Here is a 19,879-nt window from a genome sequence, read left to right as displayed (position 1 = left end):
TCATGGTGGCAGCCACAAGATATTTTCTGCTCTAAATTGTCACTGTATGTTCAGATCATGTGCTGCCAATCAAGATAGATCCACACTGGTCCACTTTAAATAATGCACTGTCTTTACTGGCCTGGAAAAGTGATGTGCAATGGAAAATAAAACTGGAAAAAAGCCCTTTCAAGATTTTCTTCCTGTACAGGAAAAACCACCACCTTTTTTTTCCCCCTTCAAATTACAGATATGGATCTACTTTGTGGTAATGGGACAGATGATGAAGCTTTTTAAAAACATATTGGCTTATGGTAACCTATGTATAGTTATTACATAAACTTACTAATTCCATTACACCCCAGAGAAGTAACTGGAAATAAACCATTTCAATTATTTGCTTAAACCATACACATTTCTTTATATTAGCCAAGGTCATGAGCTGATAACAGAAGTTGCAAGATTTAGTTAGCTTACTTGAGTTTGAGGTCTTGACAAAGTTGAAGCACATTTTTGTTTTAGTTCAGAAGAGTTATACGAGAGGTGATTAATTCACAGTCGGGCAATACAGGTGTCCATTTTGGAAGTGTAAGGGAAACTGCTGATCGCAGCCTGAACCTCTGATTAAACCACCTGAGGCAAGAGAAGAGTCAGCTGTGGGAGCACAGGTGAAGGTAATTCAGTTGTGCTCTGGAAGGGGTGCAGCTTGATTCCTCCTCTCCTAGATCCCATTTAAGGGCTGACCATCACTAAGGTAGCATCTCTTTCTGGAGACTGCTTTTGCATAGAGTTTTTGTGGTGACCCTCAACGTTGCTCTGCATCCATCTTGACTGAAAGCCTCAGCACTGGTGAGTCTTTTCTTAGATACCATCTGGCTATTTACTCTGTAATTACAACTATATGCTCTCTTAAGCTCTTCCTTTTTGCCTTTATCAGCTGTAAGCTCAGAGAGACTGACTGTGAGGATTTGCTTTGTTCCAACCGGTTCTCTTGCTCTCTAGCAGAAAACACTTAGCAGACCAGGACATCCCTAACCTTTAAAACGTCAGTTCTCTAAAAGATGGTTTTATTAGTTGAAAGTCAGCAGCGTGATTCTGTCTGACGTGCTCTGCTTTGCTCATGATATGCCAGGAGAGCTGGCTCTTAATCATACGTGCAGGGAATTACCTCACAGCTGTTAGTTCAGTTTGGGATGAGTGGCAGTGCAGAATCATTGGCTATTGCCCATGGCCTTCCTTGCAACCTTGAGTACATCGGCTATTGCCTTACCCCTCGGTGTCTCCCTGCTCCTGGCAGTGAGTGGCTGTGCACAGATAACTCAGGGAAAGGAGGGCTGCCTAGCAATATTGCTCAGGGAATACACACAGTCCATTTCATTTACATTTAACAAACAGCTCCTTGTTTTATTCTAGGGGCGTAAAGAGAAGTTAAAACGTGTCTTCTGTTGGCAGCTTTTTGTGCTGTTATTCCTGTGGCCCCATAACAAGTCCTTGCACAGCAGATCTGGAGAACAAATTTAGGAGAGAGGGGAAAAAATGGAAACAGAATGGCTGTCCTATCTGTGCTCTCTAACTTCTTATTTTCCCCTCACAAAAGACATGCTTTGCAAATCTTATTACCTAGACTGCTTTGCAAAGCATCACTGTCAAATTTGTGCTGTTTGGTTTCTTCCTATGCTTCCCTAACGTGAGCTCTTCATTCCAAGCATAGCAAATATTTTGTGATGCTAAGCTAAAGCTCTAAATATTTATGAAGTAGAGCTGCTTTGATATCTATTTATGTAGCAGTTGTGCATATGGAAGGAGAAATCTGTATTAACGTGTCAGCTGGAATTTGATCTTGCATTCATTCTGCAGCCGAGCAGCACCCACTTCTGTCCTTTCGGTGCTGGGGAAGGAAGCAGGAGTGCCGTATGCAGTCTTCATAGCCCTCCTCTGGATCTCTCCTGGTCTCTCCCGTGTTAGAAGCCCCAGTACGGCACACAGAACCCCCCCTTCATCAGCCGCACTTTGCCGATCTCGCCGGTTCTCCCTCGAACTCCTGGCCCCGCCCCGCGTGCCGGTAACCAGGAAGCAGGAAGTAGCGGCGCTCGGCTGGCGGCATGGCCGGGGGCGGCCCGGTAGTGAGGGGCTCGGGGTGGGCTCTATAGGCCGGCTAGCCGCCGTAGGGGCGGTGAGAGCCGGGGGGTGGGCGGCTGGTGCCGCCGGGGGGTCTTAACGGAGCGTGGGCTCGTTCGGGGTGCCCTGGTTCGTGTCAGGCCTGGGGGAGAACGCTGCGGTATGCGGGGCGTGCTCGGCTGGTACCGGGCGGCTTCCCGATGCTGTGGGTACGGGTGGTTGTTTGTAGTGGGACGGCGCTGCTCTGCTGGCAGCTGGTTCCGCAAGAAGCGATTAAATCCCCGTGTAACTTTGTCTCATGGAACGTGGTTATATCATTTCGGTCCTTCCGCGTTTCTGCATGGAGTGGAAGTTCCAAGTTTCACTTGTGTTTGAAACCCACTTCCTTATGTTAGAATCACTCGGGTTGGTGAGGATGTGAGATCCCCAGCTGACCCTCAGTGCCTCATCTCTATGTATATGTGGCAAGAATGGTGCCTTGTGAAGGGGGAAGTCTCACCGTACTTCATACAGTGTTTGCATGATGTTTGCTGATGGACTTTTCGTTAACCAGCAGTGTAAAAAGCATTGCCATGGGCCTCACCAACCTCATGTGCACAGCTGCCGTAGCATCTGCAGAGAGAAGGATGTGCCAGTGCTGCCGGGACTGCATCCAGATGCTGAAGACCCCAGCACATGTGATATTGTGAAGGCTACGCAGTAAGTGTGTGCCTTATATGGGCAAAGTTCTGACATAGGTGTTTCCTTTTCTAGTCTGGGTGTTTTTAAATTGTAAAATGTTAGGGCTCTTGAATAATAATTCAAGGCAATTCAGTAACATTATTATTATACATATTTTTGTCATAAGCAACAACGATTCAAACAAGTCTGTTCCGTCAGGTAAAAAATTCTATGTATGTAGGCTCAAACCAACTCTTTTTTGCAAGGCTTCCATTGAATGTGAGGTGGAACTCTTGAGCAAGGCTTACAGAGATAGAATTTTTCACATGTGTGACACTGTTTGAATGGGAAGATACTGAAGAGTTAAGCGAGTTGTTTTTCTCATGTAAGGTATGGAATGCTGGAGCGGTGCAAAGAGCTGGTGGAAGCAGGATACGATGTTCGACAACCAGACAAAGAGAATGTGACTCTTCTTCACTGGGCAGCAATAAACAACAGACAGGAGCTGGTGAAGTAAGCCCTGCAGTCCATGTGAAAGTGCCTTGAGCATTCTGTTGCTCTTGATCCTGAGTGCTTCAAGCCAGAGTGTGTGCTGCTTGAGGGAGAGAGCTTAACGCTTGCAATGTAACACAATTACCTCTGTGAAGGCGTCACTGATGTGTAGTTACTACGCTTCCTTTCCGCACGAAATTAGGTTGTAAGTGAAGTCATTAGGTTTTCCTGGATTCGTTTTGTTTGACAGAGATTAAAATTGACTTTTAAGGGGCTACTTACTTTTCTTACTTGTTTTCTCAAAGCAGCATCCTTTTCTACAGAAATATTGTCATCTATTTGCTTTTCTAGAGGTAACTTATTTATTACAAGCTACTTGCTACTACACCTATGTTATCATTGGTATTTTTGTGTTTTATTATGTGTTATTCTAATCTTGTTCTATTGCTATTATGCAGATACTATATTTCCAAAGGTGCAGTAGTGGATCAGCTAGGTGGAGACTTGAATTCAACTCCCCTTCACTGGGCCATTAGGTATGGTGCTTGCCACTACTAATTATAACTCTGCTGGTCTTAACAGTAGCGTTTTGTATAGCATAGCTGTGGTCATGTTAAATTGATGTTGTGTGTTTCCTTTGCTAAATTACACAGAACTTGATAGATAGCACATCCATAATTACACTGGAATCTGTTCTCTGACTCTTGGTGACTTTGCAGGCTACCAGGTTGTGTCATGCATGAATCTGTACTTCAGGCAGGTGTGCATTTTGAACTTGTCCTAGAGCTGTGCTAGTCAGAATTGTCCTCTTAGGTCCTTCCTAATTCTCTGATGTAGCTCATGTGCAAACTCAAAGGGAAGAAGAAGGTCTATGGACTGTGGAAAGGGGTCTGATCACTTGGGAAGAATATAGTGGCCACCCTCAGCAAGTTTGCTGATGATACGAAGTTAGGAGGATTGGCTGACATGCCTGAAGGCTGTGCTGCCATTCAGCGAGACCTGGAGAGCTGGGCAGTAAGAAACCAGATGAGGTTTAACAAATGCAAGTGTAGAGTCTTGCACCTAGGGAGGAATAATTGCATGCAACAGTACAAGTTGGGGGATGACCTGCTGGAGAGGAGCTTTTCTATTGAGAGTATCTAAGAATTGTGAAGATGACACTTCCATTAAGATTTCAAGCTTTTTGTTATTGCTGTAGTTTTATATATCGTTACAGACAAGGACACCTACCCATGGTCATCTTGTTGTTGAAGTGTGGAGCAGATCCCAGTCTTATTGATGGGGAAGGATTCAGCAGCATTCATTTGGCAGTGCTGTTTCAACACGTGCCCATTGTAGCTTACCTCATATCTAAGGGCCAGGTATGCTACTGATGTCCCAAGTGTTATTTTCTGCTTAGAAGTAGCTGGTTGTACTCTGAAAATACCTTGTGGACTTTAAAGTTTATCTCCTGAAGTACATGCATGTATTTGGTATTTCCCTGTGCTATATGTGCTACGTTTCAATAATTATGTACTGATGTATGATCATTTTTTGTAATAAACCAGTTTTATGCACTTGAACATTCAATTATGCGCTTTCTTCCTTTACACAAGGAAGATTTTTAATGTTGCTTTCCAAAATAAACTGTAGTATTTTTTTTCTAAAGAGGGGATGGGAAATAATGTTAATAGAAGAAATTGTATGGATGAATTTGGCTTCTTTTAAAGTAACTTCTGTGAGTGCTCAGCATATCCTGTAATGAATGCCATGCAAAGCCCATGGAAGGAAGAAAATTTGTTTAACGAGTGTTGGCTTCCTGGCTGGTACATTTTAGTTTCTTTTTGCTACTGTGGTGTAGCTGTGCAGCTCAGTCTTTAACTTCATTTACTGAAGTCAATAATCATCCCTTCTTATCTTTTTCTTATTCCTAGAACGTAGACACAGCAGACTTCAATGGATTTACGCCTTTAATGTTATCAGCACAAAGAGTGGTGGGGTAAGTGAGGAATAACTATAAAAGAATCTTGTTGTCCACTCATTCCTGGGTGCAGTGCTGCATCTTTTCTTCTAGAAACTTGTTAGTGTGACAGTTTTTCTCTTCTAAGACACATCCAAGACGCATCCAAGACACTGGAAATGAAACAGCTAACTTGGCATAGTAAAGAAAGACTCATCCCCCAAAAGGAATGTCTTAAAGTAGTTTAGGTTTGCAGCTGGACCAGGTGGATGCATCATTGTGCTTTCCTTGAAATGAAGGTGAAACGAAGGATGAGTTCTGTTTTCTAAACTTGGGTCTGTTGCTGATTAGCTTGTTGAGAGATGAAACGGTTGTATTTGCTGTTGCGTTACAGCAGATGTTAGCAGTGTTTTTTGTTAATAAGGTGTACAAAAGTTTCCTCTCTAGCGTAGCTTACGTTCTGCTTATTAGCTCTGTTTTCATTTAGACCAGAACCCACAAGATTTCTGCTGAAGTTTAACCCCTCCCTCAATGCTGTTGACAACATTGAGAAGAACACCGCGCTGCACTGGGCAGTGACGTCAGGAAATGTTAGTGCAGTGGAGCTACTGCTAGAAGCTGGTGCTAACATGGACATAAAAAATGCCAAGGTACAGTTTCTTTCCTTATTTGTGTTTCTTTCATCTTTGTGGCATTAATGGGTAAAATGTGTTAAAGCTCTGAACCTGTTTTAACTTAGTTTGTTTCTTGTTTCTGTTACAAAGGATGACGTTCATGTGTTAAGTGTATGACTGCATAAACTTTGTTGTTAAAGGGAGAGACAGCGCTTGACCTTGCAATTCAAACTCAGAATCGCTTCATGATTTATATGCTAGTGGAGGAAGGAAGATTGAGAAGCAGAAGAAACAACAGGTTACTGAGAATAATGGAGAAATACGAGGTAATATCACGAATGGAAGGAAAGCTTCAGCATTCAGTGTTCAGAATAATATGTAACTCCATACTGACAACAGGATCTTCTCAGGCTTCCAAAACTGGGCACTCAAAAATGCAACTGTTTAGAAGTACCTTCCTGTTCTTTGGGTGTGTGTTTTCCCCCCACCTCCCACTGTTGTTCCCCTCTCTTCTTATCCCCAGTTATGATGTGTTACTTTGGTACCTATCTTGAGTCTCTCAGCATTCATTACTATATGATGTGAATATTTTTGAAGTAAATCCTGCTTGACTATTTTGTCATGTTTTAACAGCTATTCCTGCTGTTGGCATCTTGCTTGACTTTGATGTGGGCCATAGGATACATAATGAGCTTAAGTTCTGAGTCTTGGCTTCTGAAAGGATGTCTGCTTCTCTTTCTTCTGGCTGGGATGGCTCTGTTCGTGAGGTTTGTAGATTTCTCCCTTTCTGTAGATTTAATTTTAATAGATGCAGTATGTTGCATGTAAAGCAGTGTCCTTTTCAGAGTCTACAGTTTCACATAGAAGTATATATATATATATATATTTGTTTTGCTGTACTGCAGGAAGGATTGCATGAAGGATTTAAATGTGTACTATTTGTTGTGATTTTGTAATGTAAAGAAATGTCTCTAGATGTGCACAATTGTAGTTCCTCATCCTTGAGATCTGAGGAGAAAACAAGTGTTGAAGTGGCACGTTAGCTGATTTTAATGATAAAGAGGGTATACTGAATGTCTGCACCTGACAGAAGCTGAGATACCCGTTTTATGATGTTTATAGATGTGCTTCATGTTAACTTTTCCCTCTGTATTTGTAACATAGCATGAGTTTCAATGTACTGTTCCCACGTTCTCTGCTCCACAGAGCTCCCAGTGATATCCTGCTTTACACATTTCCCATTTCTAACAGCAGTTACTAACCTGTATTCATTGAAATGGCAATACTCTTGTTGTGTTGATAAATAATTTGCACTTCTCACCTAGTGTGCAGCTGTTCTGATATATTAAACGAGATGGAACAGAGCACTCCTCAGTAGATGGTTTTTATCTGTATGATTAATACATACATCTGGCTAAAGCATGCTTTTAGTGGCAATTTTAGTTTGCTTTAACAGAGACTTAAAGAATACAAAGTGACCTTTTAAGTCTGTGCTCTGTGATGGTCGATTTGGGATGAAAGAAAAACGCTCTTTTCTTTTCACCTTCTTTCAGGCATTTTGTGGGACTCAAGAATCTGAGGTATCTTCCCACAGCACTGATGCTAAGTTCCATCTTTTGGATGTCTGTGACGTGGTTTTTCTGGTTCATGCCTGATATCCTTTATATTAGAGGAACGCAATGGAACTTTCCTTATGCTTTTCAGTGAATGTAAGCCCAGCTGTGCGAAGAGTGATGGTCAGTCCCAGCCAATTCCATGTGACTATGAATGCCTGTTATGATTCCTTTACCTACGTTGGGCCAGGGTTAAATAGCTTTGAGTTTAAAAGGGAGTTAGAAAACTTCCATATGGATTTTCTTTTGTCTTTAACAGGTAGTTGTGTGTAGTTCTGATGGTGTTTTGTTTTGTCTTAATGGAATATCAGAATGTCTTTGTGTGTGCAGTTGTTTACGTTAGCATCCCCAGGTGACTCTACAATGTTACCAGTTTGGGATCATCCAGCGATGTATTTTGGCATGCATTAAAGCTGGATAACACATGCATCACACACTGCAGTTTTAAAAGCATCTCTTATGTATAAACAACAAGGATTTGGCAGTTGGTGGCGTTCGTGCTTCTGCTTTAAAAATAAGTAAATAACAACATCAGGCAAACAAATCTATTTAAATCCCATGGAAGCAGATCTTCCATTCTCCACTCTGCACTTGTTCCGAGGTTATGCTGCATCCTCAGTACGCAGTGCATTCGGTTCTACCTTTCTTTGAATAGGCCTTTGAACTGATGAGTGCACCTATTTAATTGTCTATGCTCACCTTTCAGTATTGTGTTCTTACACAGAAGGCATCTATTTATTAATTAAGTTTTGTGAAAGGGAAGGCCATTAGGGAGGTACTTACAATGTAAATAATTTAGTACTAAACCAGCTATAATATATTGCTAATCCATTTTAATTCATTTTTAATTCCTTCATCCTTCATGTGGCTTTTCTTTTTTTTTTTTGGTACTGTTTCCAATTAAGATCTTAATGGAATTATCACAATCGATTTTGATGGATTGATCACATACATTCCTGTGAGGGATACAATGTGTGCTTGTTGCAATGAAAATCCTGTCTTTAACTGTTGCTTTGTGAAGTTCTGAGGTTTTCTTGGTGTCATCTAAATTAAAAGAAGGCAGGAATTCTGACTACGGTTTTAAGGTAGATGTTCTGCACAGCAATATTGCTAAGGGTTGTGGCTTAGTGAGGTGACTTTCTGCTCTTATACCAAACGCCTGTTCTAAAATGCCACGCTGATTTTAGCTTATTTTAGTTTGTAAACAGTGGTAGAATGTGGTGAGAGAATATATTCCTTAATCTAAATGTTACATGTAACCGATACCATTTTTGAGATCCCTGTCATGTTCAGCATAGTGAGTCTGCTTTATTTTTTCTACAAAGCCTGGAGGACTGATCCTGGATATATTAAGTCTTCAGAAAAAGACAAAAAAGAGGTAAGCTGTGACGTGTGCTGCACCATGGCTGCACTTCTGATTGATTCATTTAGCATCAAAGGTATCTTTGTTAAACTTGAAAGCAGTGAAAGAGCTCTCTTCAAAGAGATCTTAGTTGTATCATCTAGCAGTGTAGATTGTTGGATGATAAACCTGACCTGCTGTTGGTTTATCTTCAGCTCCTTCACTTAACAAATAACGCTCCTGCAAGGTTTCTGTTCTAGGTGTCTCTGGTTAGAAAGAGGTACAGTGCTTTCCTATGGTCTCTGTGCTCATAAGACATAGTAAAGGCTAGGGGTGGTCTGAATCATCAGATGCTCTGAAGATTGGTATTTTACAGCTGTATTTTACAACGACAATAAAAAAAAAAGAAGAAATGGACTACCTGTCCGTAAGACATTACTTGTTTGGTTCCTTAACATATTGTTTATGACTGTGATGTTTACAGTCTCCTTTTGTTCTCTGTGTGGCTATATTTCTACAGATTGCCAGGGAGATTAAACTGCAATTTTGAACTCTTTGACATTGTTGTCACAGAACTAGTAAATGCTGGTTATCTGGTACCACAACTAAGCACTAAGTGCTTACCAGTGCTAGATAGCCAATATTTACCAGTCTTCTTGCAACAGTGTTGGAAAAGTTTCTTTCCTGGTCACTTTTGAGAGCTACTTTGCTAAGTAATTCAATGTGAGTGAGGTTGCGTGAGTCCTTGCCATTTTGTTTCTCGAGGACCTTTTCTCTATCCCAGAACTGTGGGTATTTACACATATTGGTGCTCGACACTCATAAGTGCTTAATGTCTGCAAAAGGCCTCACAGATCTCGGTAGGTTGCCATAAAATGTAATCCAAATGCACGCAGAAACTGTTCTATCTTTCAGAGCATCATAGCTCTTGCAGAAGCAGGTTGCTTGGACTTCAGAACATTTTGCACGTCCTGTCTTGTAAGTAAAGTTTTGATTATTTCTTTCCTGTTGTTTTTTTTTCCTCGATAGTAGTTCAGTGCAATGACTGTTTTTCTCCTCCTTGTCATGCAAGTGCTACGTAGAACGATGGAGGTAGGTTGGAAAGGTTCATATTGCTGCTTGTTCTATGTTAGGCTTCATTTTCTTACTTACGGTGACAAAGAAGCTTTCAGATCGTTGGGTTACATTCTGAATTTAAAATCTTTATTTTTTGTAAAATTTAGGAAATTCTTATCTGTGTTCTATGTTTGAGGCCCACTGTATAGTAATAGATATAAAACATAGTAGTGCCCATCAGCTTTGATCAAAGCAGATGCTTTGGCTCTATATTCCTTTCCCTTCTGCTCACGCAGGTAAGGAAGCCTTTGAGATCTGTGCATTGCCTTCTTTGTGATTCGTGTGTAGCCAGATATGATCAGCATTCTCTGTGGATTGCACAGTGCATCGGTAAGACTGTTTGCTTTATCGAATTTGAAAACTCCGTGCCTTAAAAGAAGCTGCAGAAGTAACATTTATCTACTTAAAGAGCAAACCTGGTGCAAGAACACACTGGAGAGACTAAAGGGGTTACTGAGAGTTGCCAGAAAGTGTCTTATCTGATAGGAATCTATTTTTTTAAGAGCTAGCAATTTTAAGAGACGTCAAGGTGAAGCAATTAAATTGAATAGTATGGATTTTTCAGTCGTATAAGGCAGCTGTGCTGTGCCTGGGCAGAGCTGTGTTAGCATAATGAGCCCTCATCCAGCTAACAGCTGATGTGCTCTAAAGAAGAGACAAATGCTGGCTGACTTTATCAGGACTAATTTTGTTATATAAACTGAAGTGGCTTACAGGAGAAAGTTGGGAGAGATCAGCCTTGTCAAACTCTCTTGCTTTACATTCTTCTTTTTCCTGTGAGGTGAAGGAGAGATACTGCAAAATCCTTAAAATGTCATCCTTTTTTTTTTTTCTACCTTGCCTCGAATATAGGTGTTGGGAACCATCGTTACTACCTGCTCTTCCTGTCTTTCTTAACTGTGACCAGCGTCTGGCTGCTTTATCGGACTGTTCTGTGTATGTATCAGTGAACTGATTTTCATTTAGCTGTCAGGGACCTGTGTATATTCTTATTCCTAGCAAGCATTATTAATTAAAAATGCACAAATGGACATCTCAGTCTAATTCCATCCCCATTGTGGGAGCTGAAACTGAGTGATCTTTTAGGTCTCTTCCCGCCTAAGTCATTCTGTGGTTCTGTGTTGTAGAAAGGAGTCAGTGTTCAATTTAGAGTAAAATGATCCAGGTATGGCAGTGCTGGACACAGAGTGTGAGTGTGAGTTGCTTTCTTGTGTTTCAGTGGTGGTCTTAAGTATGCAAAATGTACAGTGTTTTCTGTGTTTACATGAATGTGGGAGGAAAACCACTTGATTGCTGTACTGACATAAGAGCAAAACCTTTACTTGTTTGGTTTTTAATTTTTTAACAGGTTTAAGACATGTCATTGGCTTTAAGTGTCTCTTAGAAATCTACAGAAGCTGAGCATTCCAGTTAGTTTATTTAATAGTGGGGAAAGCACTGCTTTCTTGTCATTGTTGCAGTCTGTCTTCTTTTGTTGTTGGTGGTGTTTCAGATAAATAAGTTCTTGTCCTAAAACTTATGATTAGTGTGCAGCAAAATTTCAGAAGCCATGACAATGAGAAGTAATTACTTATTTCAGTATTACTACCTTAATATAAAAACAAAACTAGCCAGTTGTTTGCATGTTCCTTCTGTGGGTGATATATACACAAGGTAAAGATTATGCAACGAGGGCAGCAAGCAGTTGCATATCCATGGGAGTGTTTTTAAGTTGCTTAGTACATGAATGGTCTGTGTTAAAAACATAATGAAATGACTGTCAATCTTGTCAGATTGGTCACACCACTGTGAAACAAGTTACCATGCAGATGGAGCATGGACGTACTTCGTGCAGATAACTTCTTGCTCTCCATGGGTGTTCTACATCTTCGTGCTAGCCTGCTTCCATGCTGCATGGGCATTATTGTGGCTGACTATTCAGCTTTATCAGGTATTATTTTGCTTCAGTTCATATTCCTCTCATCATGAATTACCACATGAACACGTTTCCCTAAATGATTTGTTGCCATAAAGGCATTGCACCTGCTTTCCTATCCTGATGTCCCAGGTGCACAGCTTAAACTTCCAAGCAGTCCTTTTAAGTTTCATGGGTATGTGTGCACTTGTTATTCCAGTGCTAAAAGTGGGATCACATTCTGCAAATCAGAATTCTAATTTCACTGTCACCAAAACTTCTAGGTGTTGTTTGGTAACTGTTGAGTCATGGCCTGAGCCACTGATTGAGCACGTGGGGAAAGGGCTGGGTTAGCCCTAGGAGCACAGGTGAAGGCAATTCAGCTGTGTGACTGGAAGGGATGGAGCCTGGTTGCACCTTTCCTAGACCCCATTTAAGGGCTGACTGCCACTGGGAAAGGATCTCTTTCTGGAGATTGCTCCCTGTGAGTCTAGATCTTTGGAGATGAGTGAGGTGTTATAAGGGAAAAAGATTGTTTTCTATTGCACTGGTCCCTCTATTATTACACCTCTTGTATCACCTTCCAATTGTGTTGATCTTTTTGATTGTGAAACGTATTTAACTAACAAAGCTGTTGTTGCTGCCCCAGAGTGGCATGCAAACTCAACAATGCAGTTACTTCCAAGTTGAAAATTGCATGGCAGAGTTCAGCAGTATGTTATTCTATTGCCACGATGAAAGTGTGACCTGAATTTCATCCCAGTAAGGGCTGTCAAATTTCATTTAAGTTTGTTGTTCTCCAAGAGGGTGTTGGCTGTGCAAATGAGATTAAGAGCTTTCTGAACCATCTAAGAAAAAGCTTTTTAACATAGCATAAGATTCTTGTTCAGCCTAAGTGAATTTTAAGGACTTAAAAGTTGATCTTAAATGTGGCAGAAGTTACTTAGTGGTTCGATATGGCCAACTTCCTCCCAGTCCCTCCCCTTTAATAATTATATCTCTGTATTGCCAGCATTTAAATTTGTGATGTTCGTGTTTCAGCCCTTACTTGTGTTTTTCTTTCTCTAAGACTGCATTCTTGGGACTGACTTCACATGAGAGAATGAACCTCCTGATGGAGAGCAAATCTTCTAAGCATCCTGTTTCACTCAGGAGAAATCCATACAAGTAAGTGCTGTAGAGTATGGTGTTTTAACTGTATATCCCTTCAGCACTGGCCTGCTTCACTGCTGCATGAATGCAAACCTGGGGCAACCTATGGGCATGCTGGTCGTGCCTGTTCTGAGTTATGCTAAGAGGAAGAGCTGGATCTCATTTTCCTTGCAGAGAACTTCCTTGACACTACAGAATAAGCTGTCATCCTAAGAGCTACTGTGCTTCTTTCTATATGGCTGTATCAGCATCAGAATCAGTCTATTGCTCCAATTAGTGGAAAGGACTTGGGAAGTAGAGAGAACAATGTCCTGGAGTATATTCATCATCCTCTGTGTCTGTTCCTTAGATCCAGAGAGAGAAGTTTATTATGAACCAGCCCTTTCTGAGTTATTTTAGCTCCATGAAGAAGTTACTACTGAAGTTTCCCTATTATACTAAAAATCCTTATTCCCTCATGTGCCAGCAGATGAATTCTTACTTAGTATTAATTTCAAATGTTTGAGTTGAACTTAATCTGATGTTCCTCTTAAATGTAACATTGGTTAAAAAGTGTCAGCAAAGGAATAATGCTGAATAGAACATTCTCGTGTTTCTTCTCTTAGAGCTGTCTTTGCTGACAGCTTTATACCTTAAGTACTGCTTCCTAGGGAACGCATTTTTAATGCCTGCAGTTATCTTTTGTTAGGTTTATTAATGAATATTTATCTCATTTTCAGTCTTGGATGCTTCCAGAATCTTGCAGACTTCTTTCAGTGCAGATGTTTTGGTATGGTCAAGCCCAATGGAGTTGACTGGACCAAGCAATACAACGTTAATGTGATGAAGAAGATAAACATTCAGTCTGTGTGAATTCTTACTTGATTCCTAAAGCTGCTGAGCTGAGAGATGAATAAAACTGGATGTTCTGTTAATTTTTATATTCTTTCAAAAACTGCTTGTTTATATATATATATTTTTTTATTGTTCTAAATATTAAACTTCAGTTTAATTAAATTCAGTATAAAAATTGGCCTGTAACTGCTTATCTTACATTGTGAACAAAGTCTATTAACGCTGTATTTGGGGGTCTTATGTGTGATGAAACAGAGTTTTTATGCTTCTAAGAATATTTTACAGATTGAAACAGATTCATGTGAGATACGACCAGGAATGTATTTAAGAACAGGTAAGGCAAACAAGCTAGGTTTTGTGCTTAAGTTTTGCTTGTGTGCATGCCCTGTTAGGTTATGAAAATTGATAAGGAGATGATAAAAAGTATAAGCATGTATGGAAAAAGGCAACTATTATCACCTGCATGCACAGATCTACTATGGCTACCACATCAGTCATGCTCACAAGATGCAAAGGCTGCAGCATCATTCCTGTGTGTCAGGCTGGGCAGTGGGTTGGAAGTCAAAGTACTTCATAATAAAAACTATCAGAAGCAGATCGAATTCAGAAAATCAAAGTTAAATGCTATCTAGAACTAACAACGCAGATTAAAGCGGTGTAATGAGACAATTCTTGCAGTCAAGGAATGGAAGATGAAATTTCCTCCTTGAAATGCAGTAGTCTGTGGTACCATGGGACATAAAACACAAGCAAATTGAAGTAAACAGAAATGTGAAGCAATAGGAGTACTTTATTGTAGCTTGAAAATGTACGATAACAAAACTTAAACACTATATTCTAAGAAGACTTGCTTTTTCTTCAGAAGGATCTCCTTTTTAGAGAGAGAATTTCAAATACTTCTAAACTGTGTCAAAGTGAATAAAATCTACTCTGCCTTAGTAGAAATAACGTTGAAGTCTTCAAAATACTATGAGGAAACTGGCCTAGATCAAAAGACTCTGACCCTTGTGATTCATAGGGAATCTCTGTCCGAATGGGACAGTATGGTGACTCTTCAAATGTTGAGTCTGAACTGTGGTAAATACTAGTATAAGAAGCAACCATGTTCCATGAACAGAAGTTCTTGTCTCTATTCACTTGTATGGTACACGAGAACCTGACTTGATCACTGTACCTTTCTTAAGCTGTTCTAAGAGTTTTCCTGCAAGATGGAAAGTATCTCATGAATGCCCTAGGTTACAAGCTGTGGGTGATGGGTTTTGTTTTACTTGACAACTATTATCTGCTGACATCAGCAGCAGATTGACTCTGTTGCATCCGCTTCTTTTCACTCGCATTCTTTCTTTTCCACTTGAGTGAGGCCGCCAAAACCAATTCCTTTGGGGCCAAAATTCTTTGCATAGCAAACTGCAAAAGAAAGGAAAGGGTAAAGAGCATTGTGAATGCTTTCCTAAGTGGCTTTTGTGATTTGTTGTTATTAAGCATTGCAGCAAGGCAAATCATGACGGCAATATTAGGTCTAAAAGGAATGATTCTTACCTTTACAGTAGAGCTCTCCATCTTTGTCTGTAACGTTTGTAGATTCCAAACTCTTTCCACAGATAGCACAGCGGAAGCATGTTTTGTGCCAAGGCTGAGGGAATGAAGACAGTTCGTTGTTACATTACAGAAGATAGTGGATGCAAGGAACAGCTGTTGCTTCTTGTTGTGCGGTGAGGTTAAAATTGTTTTCTTGGGCTTACAACTTTAGTCCTTTTAGTCCTTTTTAGTCCTTTTAGTTTTAGGAAATTACCTAATGAGCTTCTTGTTGTCAGAGGTCTGGTAAAAAGCAGAGAGCTGTAGATAGAGCTCTCCTTGGCCACATACTTCATGATGTGATAATGAGTCAGAGCTCCTAGAGCAGAGGGCCAGCGTATCACAGTGCTGTTTTTTTCTAGTCATAGGGTCTCTTTAATATATCTGCATTTGCCACTACAAATCAATGTTTGCATTATAACTATCCCAAAAGATGTTATAGCGGGATGACAGCAAGAGCCAAAAAGGAAGGGTTGTCCCCTCAGGCCTTGACAAGATGCAAAATGTTGAAGAAGGCTTATGGAAAAGCATAACTTCAACGTGACTTGAAATCCGACAGTCAGTACGTGGATGTTTTGCTTATTCAGCCTTGTATTTTCTTCATCAACATCAGGCAAAATCTTCAAGGGCTATTAGTTACGGCTAATCAGCGTGGGGGGAAAAAGGGTTTGTTTGTTAGTTTTCTTTGTGCTTGAGTAACTTTTAGTAACCTTTACTTACTTTTCCTCCTCCCATTATCTTCTCTGCAGCATACACCGATTTGCCACAGCGGGGACATTTATCCACATCAACCACCTTCTTGGCAAACTTTGAAGGGTTAGTTGGTGTAGAAGGGCGAGCAGGCTTTGGTGATCCTCTAAAACACAAGTTTGCTGTGTTAGGGTTGGAAAAGACCACTAAAATCATCAAGTCCAGCATGGAAAAAAACACTGTTACAGGGTCAGACAATTGTTTTGATTGGAAAAGACCTTCTGTTACATTGCATTCTGTCTTGCATGGTTGATACCCAGGCGCTGGGCTGCAGCAGCTCATTAAGTCACCAGGAGGTGGCAGCTCTCGACACAGAGAGCTCTGCTACAGAAAAGTATTGCCAGATGTGATTCCATGCAGCTGAAGCTGCCTGAAGGTAGAGTGCTTTTGTGCTGTCTTGCCCTCGGTGTGCTTGTAAGAGCTGTACAAGCCAAAGGGAACATTTAGAAGCATTATTTCTCTGTTGGGGAGGAAGGCTGGTGAATTACCAAATCCACCAAGGAAAGGCTGTGGGAGAGTCTGCTCTGCTCCTTGTGCTGTGCTTTGGTATCAAAACAGAGCAGGATACCTGAAACAGCCCTGAGTGAGAGGTAGCAGCAGGCAGCCTCGTGGTGCTGCCAGTGGGGTTGGACTCACTGTTGCAGGTTCAGGCCCAGGTGGTCCCCAGTGTCAGTGCTGAGACACCCGGCCCCTTGTCCAAATCCAACACCTTTGGGGCCGTATTTCCTCCCGTAGCAAGTCTTACAGTAGATTTCAGATTCGTGAGCTGCCACTGTGGTGCTGTCCAGAGCCTTCCTGCAAGCCACTGCCAAAAGGAAGAGAGGCACAAAGGGTAAATACCTGTGGGCTTGGGGACAGAACGTGCCATGACAGCGGCACACACTTAATGGAGTGCAAGTTGTACCCTCTGTGTCACTGCTTTAAATCTAGACTCTGGTTGAATGGATCTGAAGTCCCTGAGTGCTAGCAGCTGCTTGTCTTGGTAGGCATGTGTCCCTTATCTGAGAGGCACGGATGGCACGTGGAGCCAACAGGCATTGCTAAGGCCACTCTTACGTCTGCTGATTCTCATCAGATGGGCATGGAAGGCAGGTTGATCTCTTCTAAGTTCTCTGTGGTGCTTTGCAGATCTGAAACCCAATCTGCTTTCAATGAGTGGATTCTGTTACCAGGCGAGTGAGTCTCCTTGCTGCGTATGCCTGGAAACTGAGATGATAATGAATGGGGAGAAAGCAACAGTGACCCTCTGTGTGTGTGTGTGTTTGCTGTCTGGTAGCCTGGGGAATCAATTGCTAAAGTGGTGTAACACCAACCTGTGTAATGCATGAGGATTGAAAGCGGTTGGAAGTTCACTCAGAATTTAAGCATTTAAGGTGATATTGGAACCAGTACGGCTTTATTTCTATCACTGTATTGTGTGGAGGGGGGTATAATTTGCATGGAGCTCTTTAATTAAAAGGAATAAAACGAGGGCCTTCTGTAAACATGCAAACTATGGTCTATTCAGCTTTGAGATGGTAATAATGTTTGCTGTGGGAGTTACAGGATGCTGGAAACCCGAGCAGTAAAGTGTTTCTATTTCTGGCGTTGTAGGGGTAGAGTATCAATTCACCACAACAGATGGAGTAAAAGCCTTTCAAGTGCTATTGTTGAGATAGCTTTGGGACCTGCCACCTGCCAGCACATAGCTGGCACTGGGGGCTTTCAGGTTTATGGCATGAGGTCCCTGCTGTATGTCTATCATGGCTGTGCTGTAAGCGAAACCAGACAGGGAAATGAGGTAGGCAAACTGCAGGCTGTATGGGGGGACTAAGGATGGAGGAATGAAATCCCATCATTGATTCACTGAAAAGCCCATGAACGTGGTATGTGACGCTGAAGGATCCAGTCCAAAGCTGCTGATCAGCGTTTGTGAATCAAAGGGAAAAGCAAGGCCAATTAACATGCCTGGTACTTATCAGCCAGGCTTTGCTGCATCCTTCACTTTTTGACCTTAGGCTTCTGCAGGGGATATATTTCTGCCATCCTCTATGTTACTTGGGCTGTCTTAAGGCCTGCCCTAAGAGTCCCACGAGCAAACAGGTTGAGTTAGGCCAACCGTGAGCATCTTCATTGTGTTTCTCCTTGGATGCAAGGCAATACAAAAAGAAGCATTGCAGGCTGTAATGGAAATAGCTGAATTACATGGTTTTAAACTTGCACTTACTGCAGAGGAAGCACGTCTTGTGAAAGCTCCTTCCATTGCACTGAATTTCCTCAGCATGGTACACTGTCTTTTCGCAGGCGCCACATTTGGCCCCACCTCCCCAGTTTGGCATCTTCGTATGTGAAGGGTAACCTAGAAAATCAAACGTGATGAGTAAATCCAATAGAAAAAGGCGGTACTTACTTCATTTCCTTTCAACTGCTATTGCCAGGTAGCCCCTAGGGAGGATCTGCTCATGTGAATTGCACTGTGATACTTGCAGGCTGTCACTGAGCGATGGCAGTTTCCTCTGTCAGTGTGACACCCCACCATCCAGTTAGGATCTGAACCAATTCCACTGCGAAGCTGCACAGATACAGTGTGGTTACTGAGGATGCTGTCATGGAACCAAGTTGGTCACTGAGCTTTGTGAGTGCTGCTGCACAGCTGTTATAAAGTAGTGACCCCTTCCTAAGGGGCTTTTATTTGTCCGCTGTTAGAAATCTAAACATCTGAGGGTAAGAGTGTTGTGCTTCCTATTCCAGTGCCTATGGAAGTGACTTGCCCAAGGTCGTGTGTGAGAGAGCAGCACGAGAGCCAGCAGCTGAGCGTAGGTCACTGGACTGTGCTCGGTAAGTGCCCTGATGATTGTGCTATCACACAGACTGGAGCAGCCACAATCTGTGCTTTGCTCTTCTGGTTTGAGTCATTGTTTCTGGAAAGTCTGGGACGTCATCTTGTCATCTGCACGTCCTGTTATCAGGATGTTCGAGCTCCTGGCTCGGGCCGCCTCTGTCCTTCTTGGAAAACCAGTCACTTTCTTATTATAGGTCTTTCAAAGTCCTGTTTGGATTTGATTAAACCCACCACGGGCTGTTCTGAATTAAGGGGAAGGATTTTGAATGCTGACTCAAGCCTTCCACCTGAGAATTTCCTTTAGTTGCCATGTAAAAGAGTGGAGTTTGACACAGCAACAACGTAACATAGATGCTACTGAAAGCAGCTTGAGTTTTACCCTGGTGTCTTACTGTGTATACAGGACGCCGCTGTCCCATCTGTCATGACCTCAGTGACTTCTGTGCTGTGTCTGCTGCTTTTTGGACACAAAGGACTATAGCACAGCAGTGTTGTGGTGGTTAAGATACGAGCATCTCCAAACGTATCTTCCTTGGCATTCTGGTTATTAGTACACCCTGTTACCTGTGGTAGGCAGCACAGTGTCATTGTGTTGCAAGATGCAGCCTCTTATTTTAGGGATGGAACCGTCTCCTCAGTCGCCGTAGAGCAGCCATGCCATTAAGCTGTTTCAGGCTCTATCAGTCAGTTCCCTTGCTGCTCTGACAGCTGTGAAGCGCTAATGATGCACGGGAGAGGAAAAATCCAGCTTGCCTTGAGCTGTGCTTATCTGCAGTGTAACAAATCATAGGCAGAAATGCGATGTAGCTGTATGGAAGGAATGGGTTATGCATTTGTTTCCTTCTTCCTCAGGAATGCTTCTGTGAAATAACACCATTGAAGTCTTTCTCCCATTTCTTTTAAACAGGGGGAGAAAGGAACCGGGATAAATATTTCACTAGGGGTCAGATCTTGCCTCGTTCTGCCAATTTATATCCTAT

General features: G+C 41.8%; 2 protein-coding genes across 6 annotated transcripts; one reads left to right on the top strand and one right to left on the bottom strand.

The window, feature by feature from the left end:
- Nucleotides 1-726: 726 nt before the first annotated feature.
- On the top strand, nucleotides 727-16,324 carry ZDHHC13 (zDHHC palmitoyltransferase 13). Of its 5 annotated transcripts, none has more exons than XR_011903689.1 (20): nucleotides 727-828; nucleotides 1,837-2,099; nucleotides 2,654-2,796; nucleotides 3,148-3,270; nucleotides 3,708-3,785; nucleotides 4,466-4,610; nucleotides 5,163-5,227; nucleotides 5,676-5,838; nucleotides 6,003-6,128; nucleotides 6,436-6,569; nucleotides 7,356-7,458; nucleotides 8,671-8,793; nucleotides 9,673-9,735; nucleotides 10,110-10,203; nucleotides 10,726-10,809; nucleotides 11,646-11,803; nucleotides 12,837-12,934; nucleotides 13,639-14,087; nucleotides 15,355-15,465; nucleotides 16,078-16,324. XR_011903689.1 is itself a non-coding variant. In XM_072337629.1 (18 exons), exons 2-18 carry the CDS (start codon nucleotides 2,082-2,084, stop codon nucleotides 13,769-13,771), a joined length of 1,854 nt encoding a protein of 617 aa, XP_072193730.1. In that variant the 5' UTR covers nucleotides 727-828; nucleotides 1,837-2,081; the 3' UTR covers nucleotides 13,772-14,693. The 5 variants fall into 5 exon arrangements, 1 of the variants encoding a protein (XP_072193730.1); XR_011903688.1 differs by having other exon boundaries at nucleotides 2,651-2,796; XR_011903691.1 differs by lacking the exon at nucleotides 727-828 and having other exon boundaries at nucleotides 1,842-2,041.
- On the bottom strand, nucleotides 15,081-18,396 carry CSRP3 (cysteine and glycine rich protein 3). The gene is made up of 5 exons (XM_072337631.1): nucleotides 18,285-18,396; nucleotides 16,715-16,883; nucleotides 16,049-16,184; nucleotides 15,293-15,386; nucleotides 15,081-15,160 (listed from the first exon to the last, which is right to left on the bottom strand). Exons 1-5 carry the CDS (start codon nucleotides 18,394-18,396, stop codon nucleotides 15,081-15,083), a joined length of 591 nt encoding a protein of 196 aa, XP_072193732.1.
- Nucleotides 18,397-19,879: the final 1,483 nt, after the last annotated feature.

This window comes from Excalfactoria chinensis, chromosome 5 (genome assembly GCF_039878825.1).
Source record: "Excalfactoria chinensis isolate bCotChi1 chromosome 5, bCotChi1.hap2, whole genome shotgun sequence".
Taxonomy (NCBI): Eukaryota; Metazoa; Chordata; class Aves; order Galliformes; family Phasianidae; genus Excalfactoria; species Excalfactoria chinensis.
This window is presented reverse-complemented; position numbering and strand designations above follow the sequence as displayed.

What these genes read in the sequence shown, in the direction of transcription:
- ZDHHC13 (XM_072337629.1), top strand. An exon ending in GCTTTATCGGACTGTTCTGT is followed by an intron (nt 10,810 to 11,645) that starts GTATGTATCAGT and finishes CAATCTTGTCAG; the next exon opens with ATTGGTCACACCACTGTGAA. An exon ending in CTCAGGAGAAATCCATACAA is followed by an intron (nt 12,935 to 13,638) that starts GTAAGTGCTGTA and finishes TCTCATTTTCAG; the next exon opens with TCTTGGATGCTTCCAGAATC.
- CSRP3 (XM_072337631.1), bottom strand. Translation starts at nt 18,396, where the DNA reads ATGCCAAACTGGGGAGGTGGGGCCAAATGTGGCGCCTGCGAAAAGACA. An exon ending in AGATAATGGGAGGAGGAAAA is followed by an intron (nt 15,387 to 16,048) that starts GTAAGTAAAGGT and finishes TCATTCCCTCAG; the next exon opens with CCTTGGCACAAAACATGCTT. An exon ending in TGGAGAGCTCTACTGTAAAG is followed by an intron (nt 15,161 to 15,292) that starts GTAAGAATCATT and finishes TTTCTTTTGCAG; the next exon opens with TTTGCTATGCAAAGAATTTT.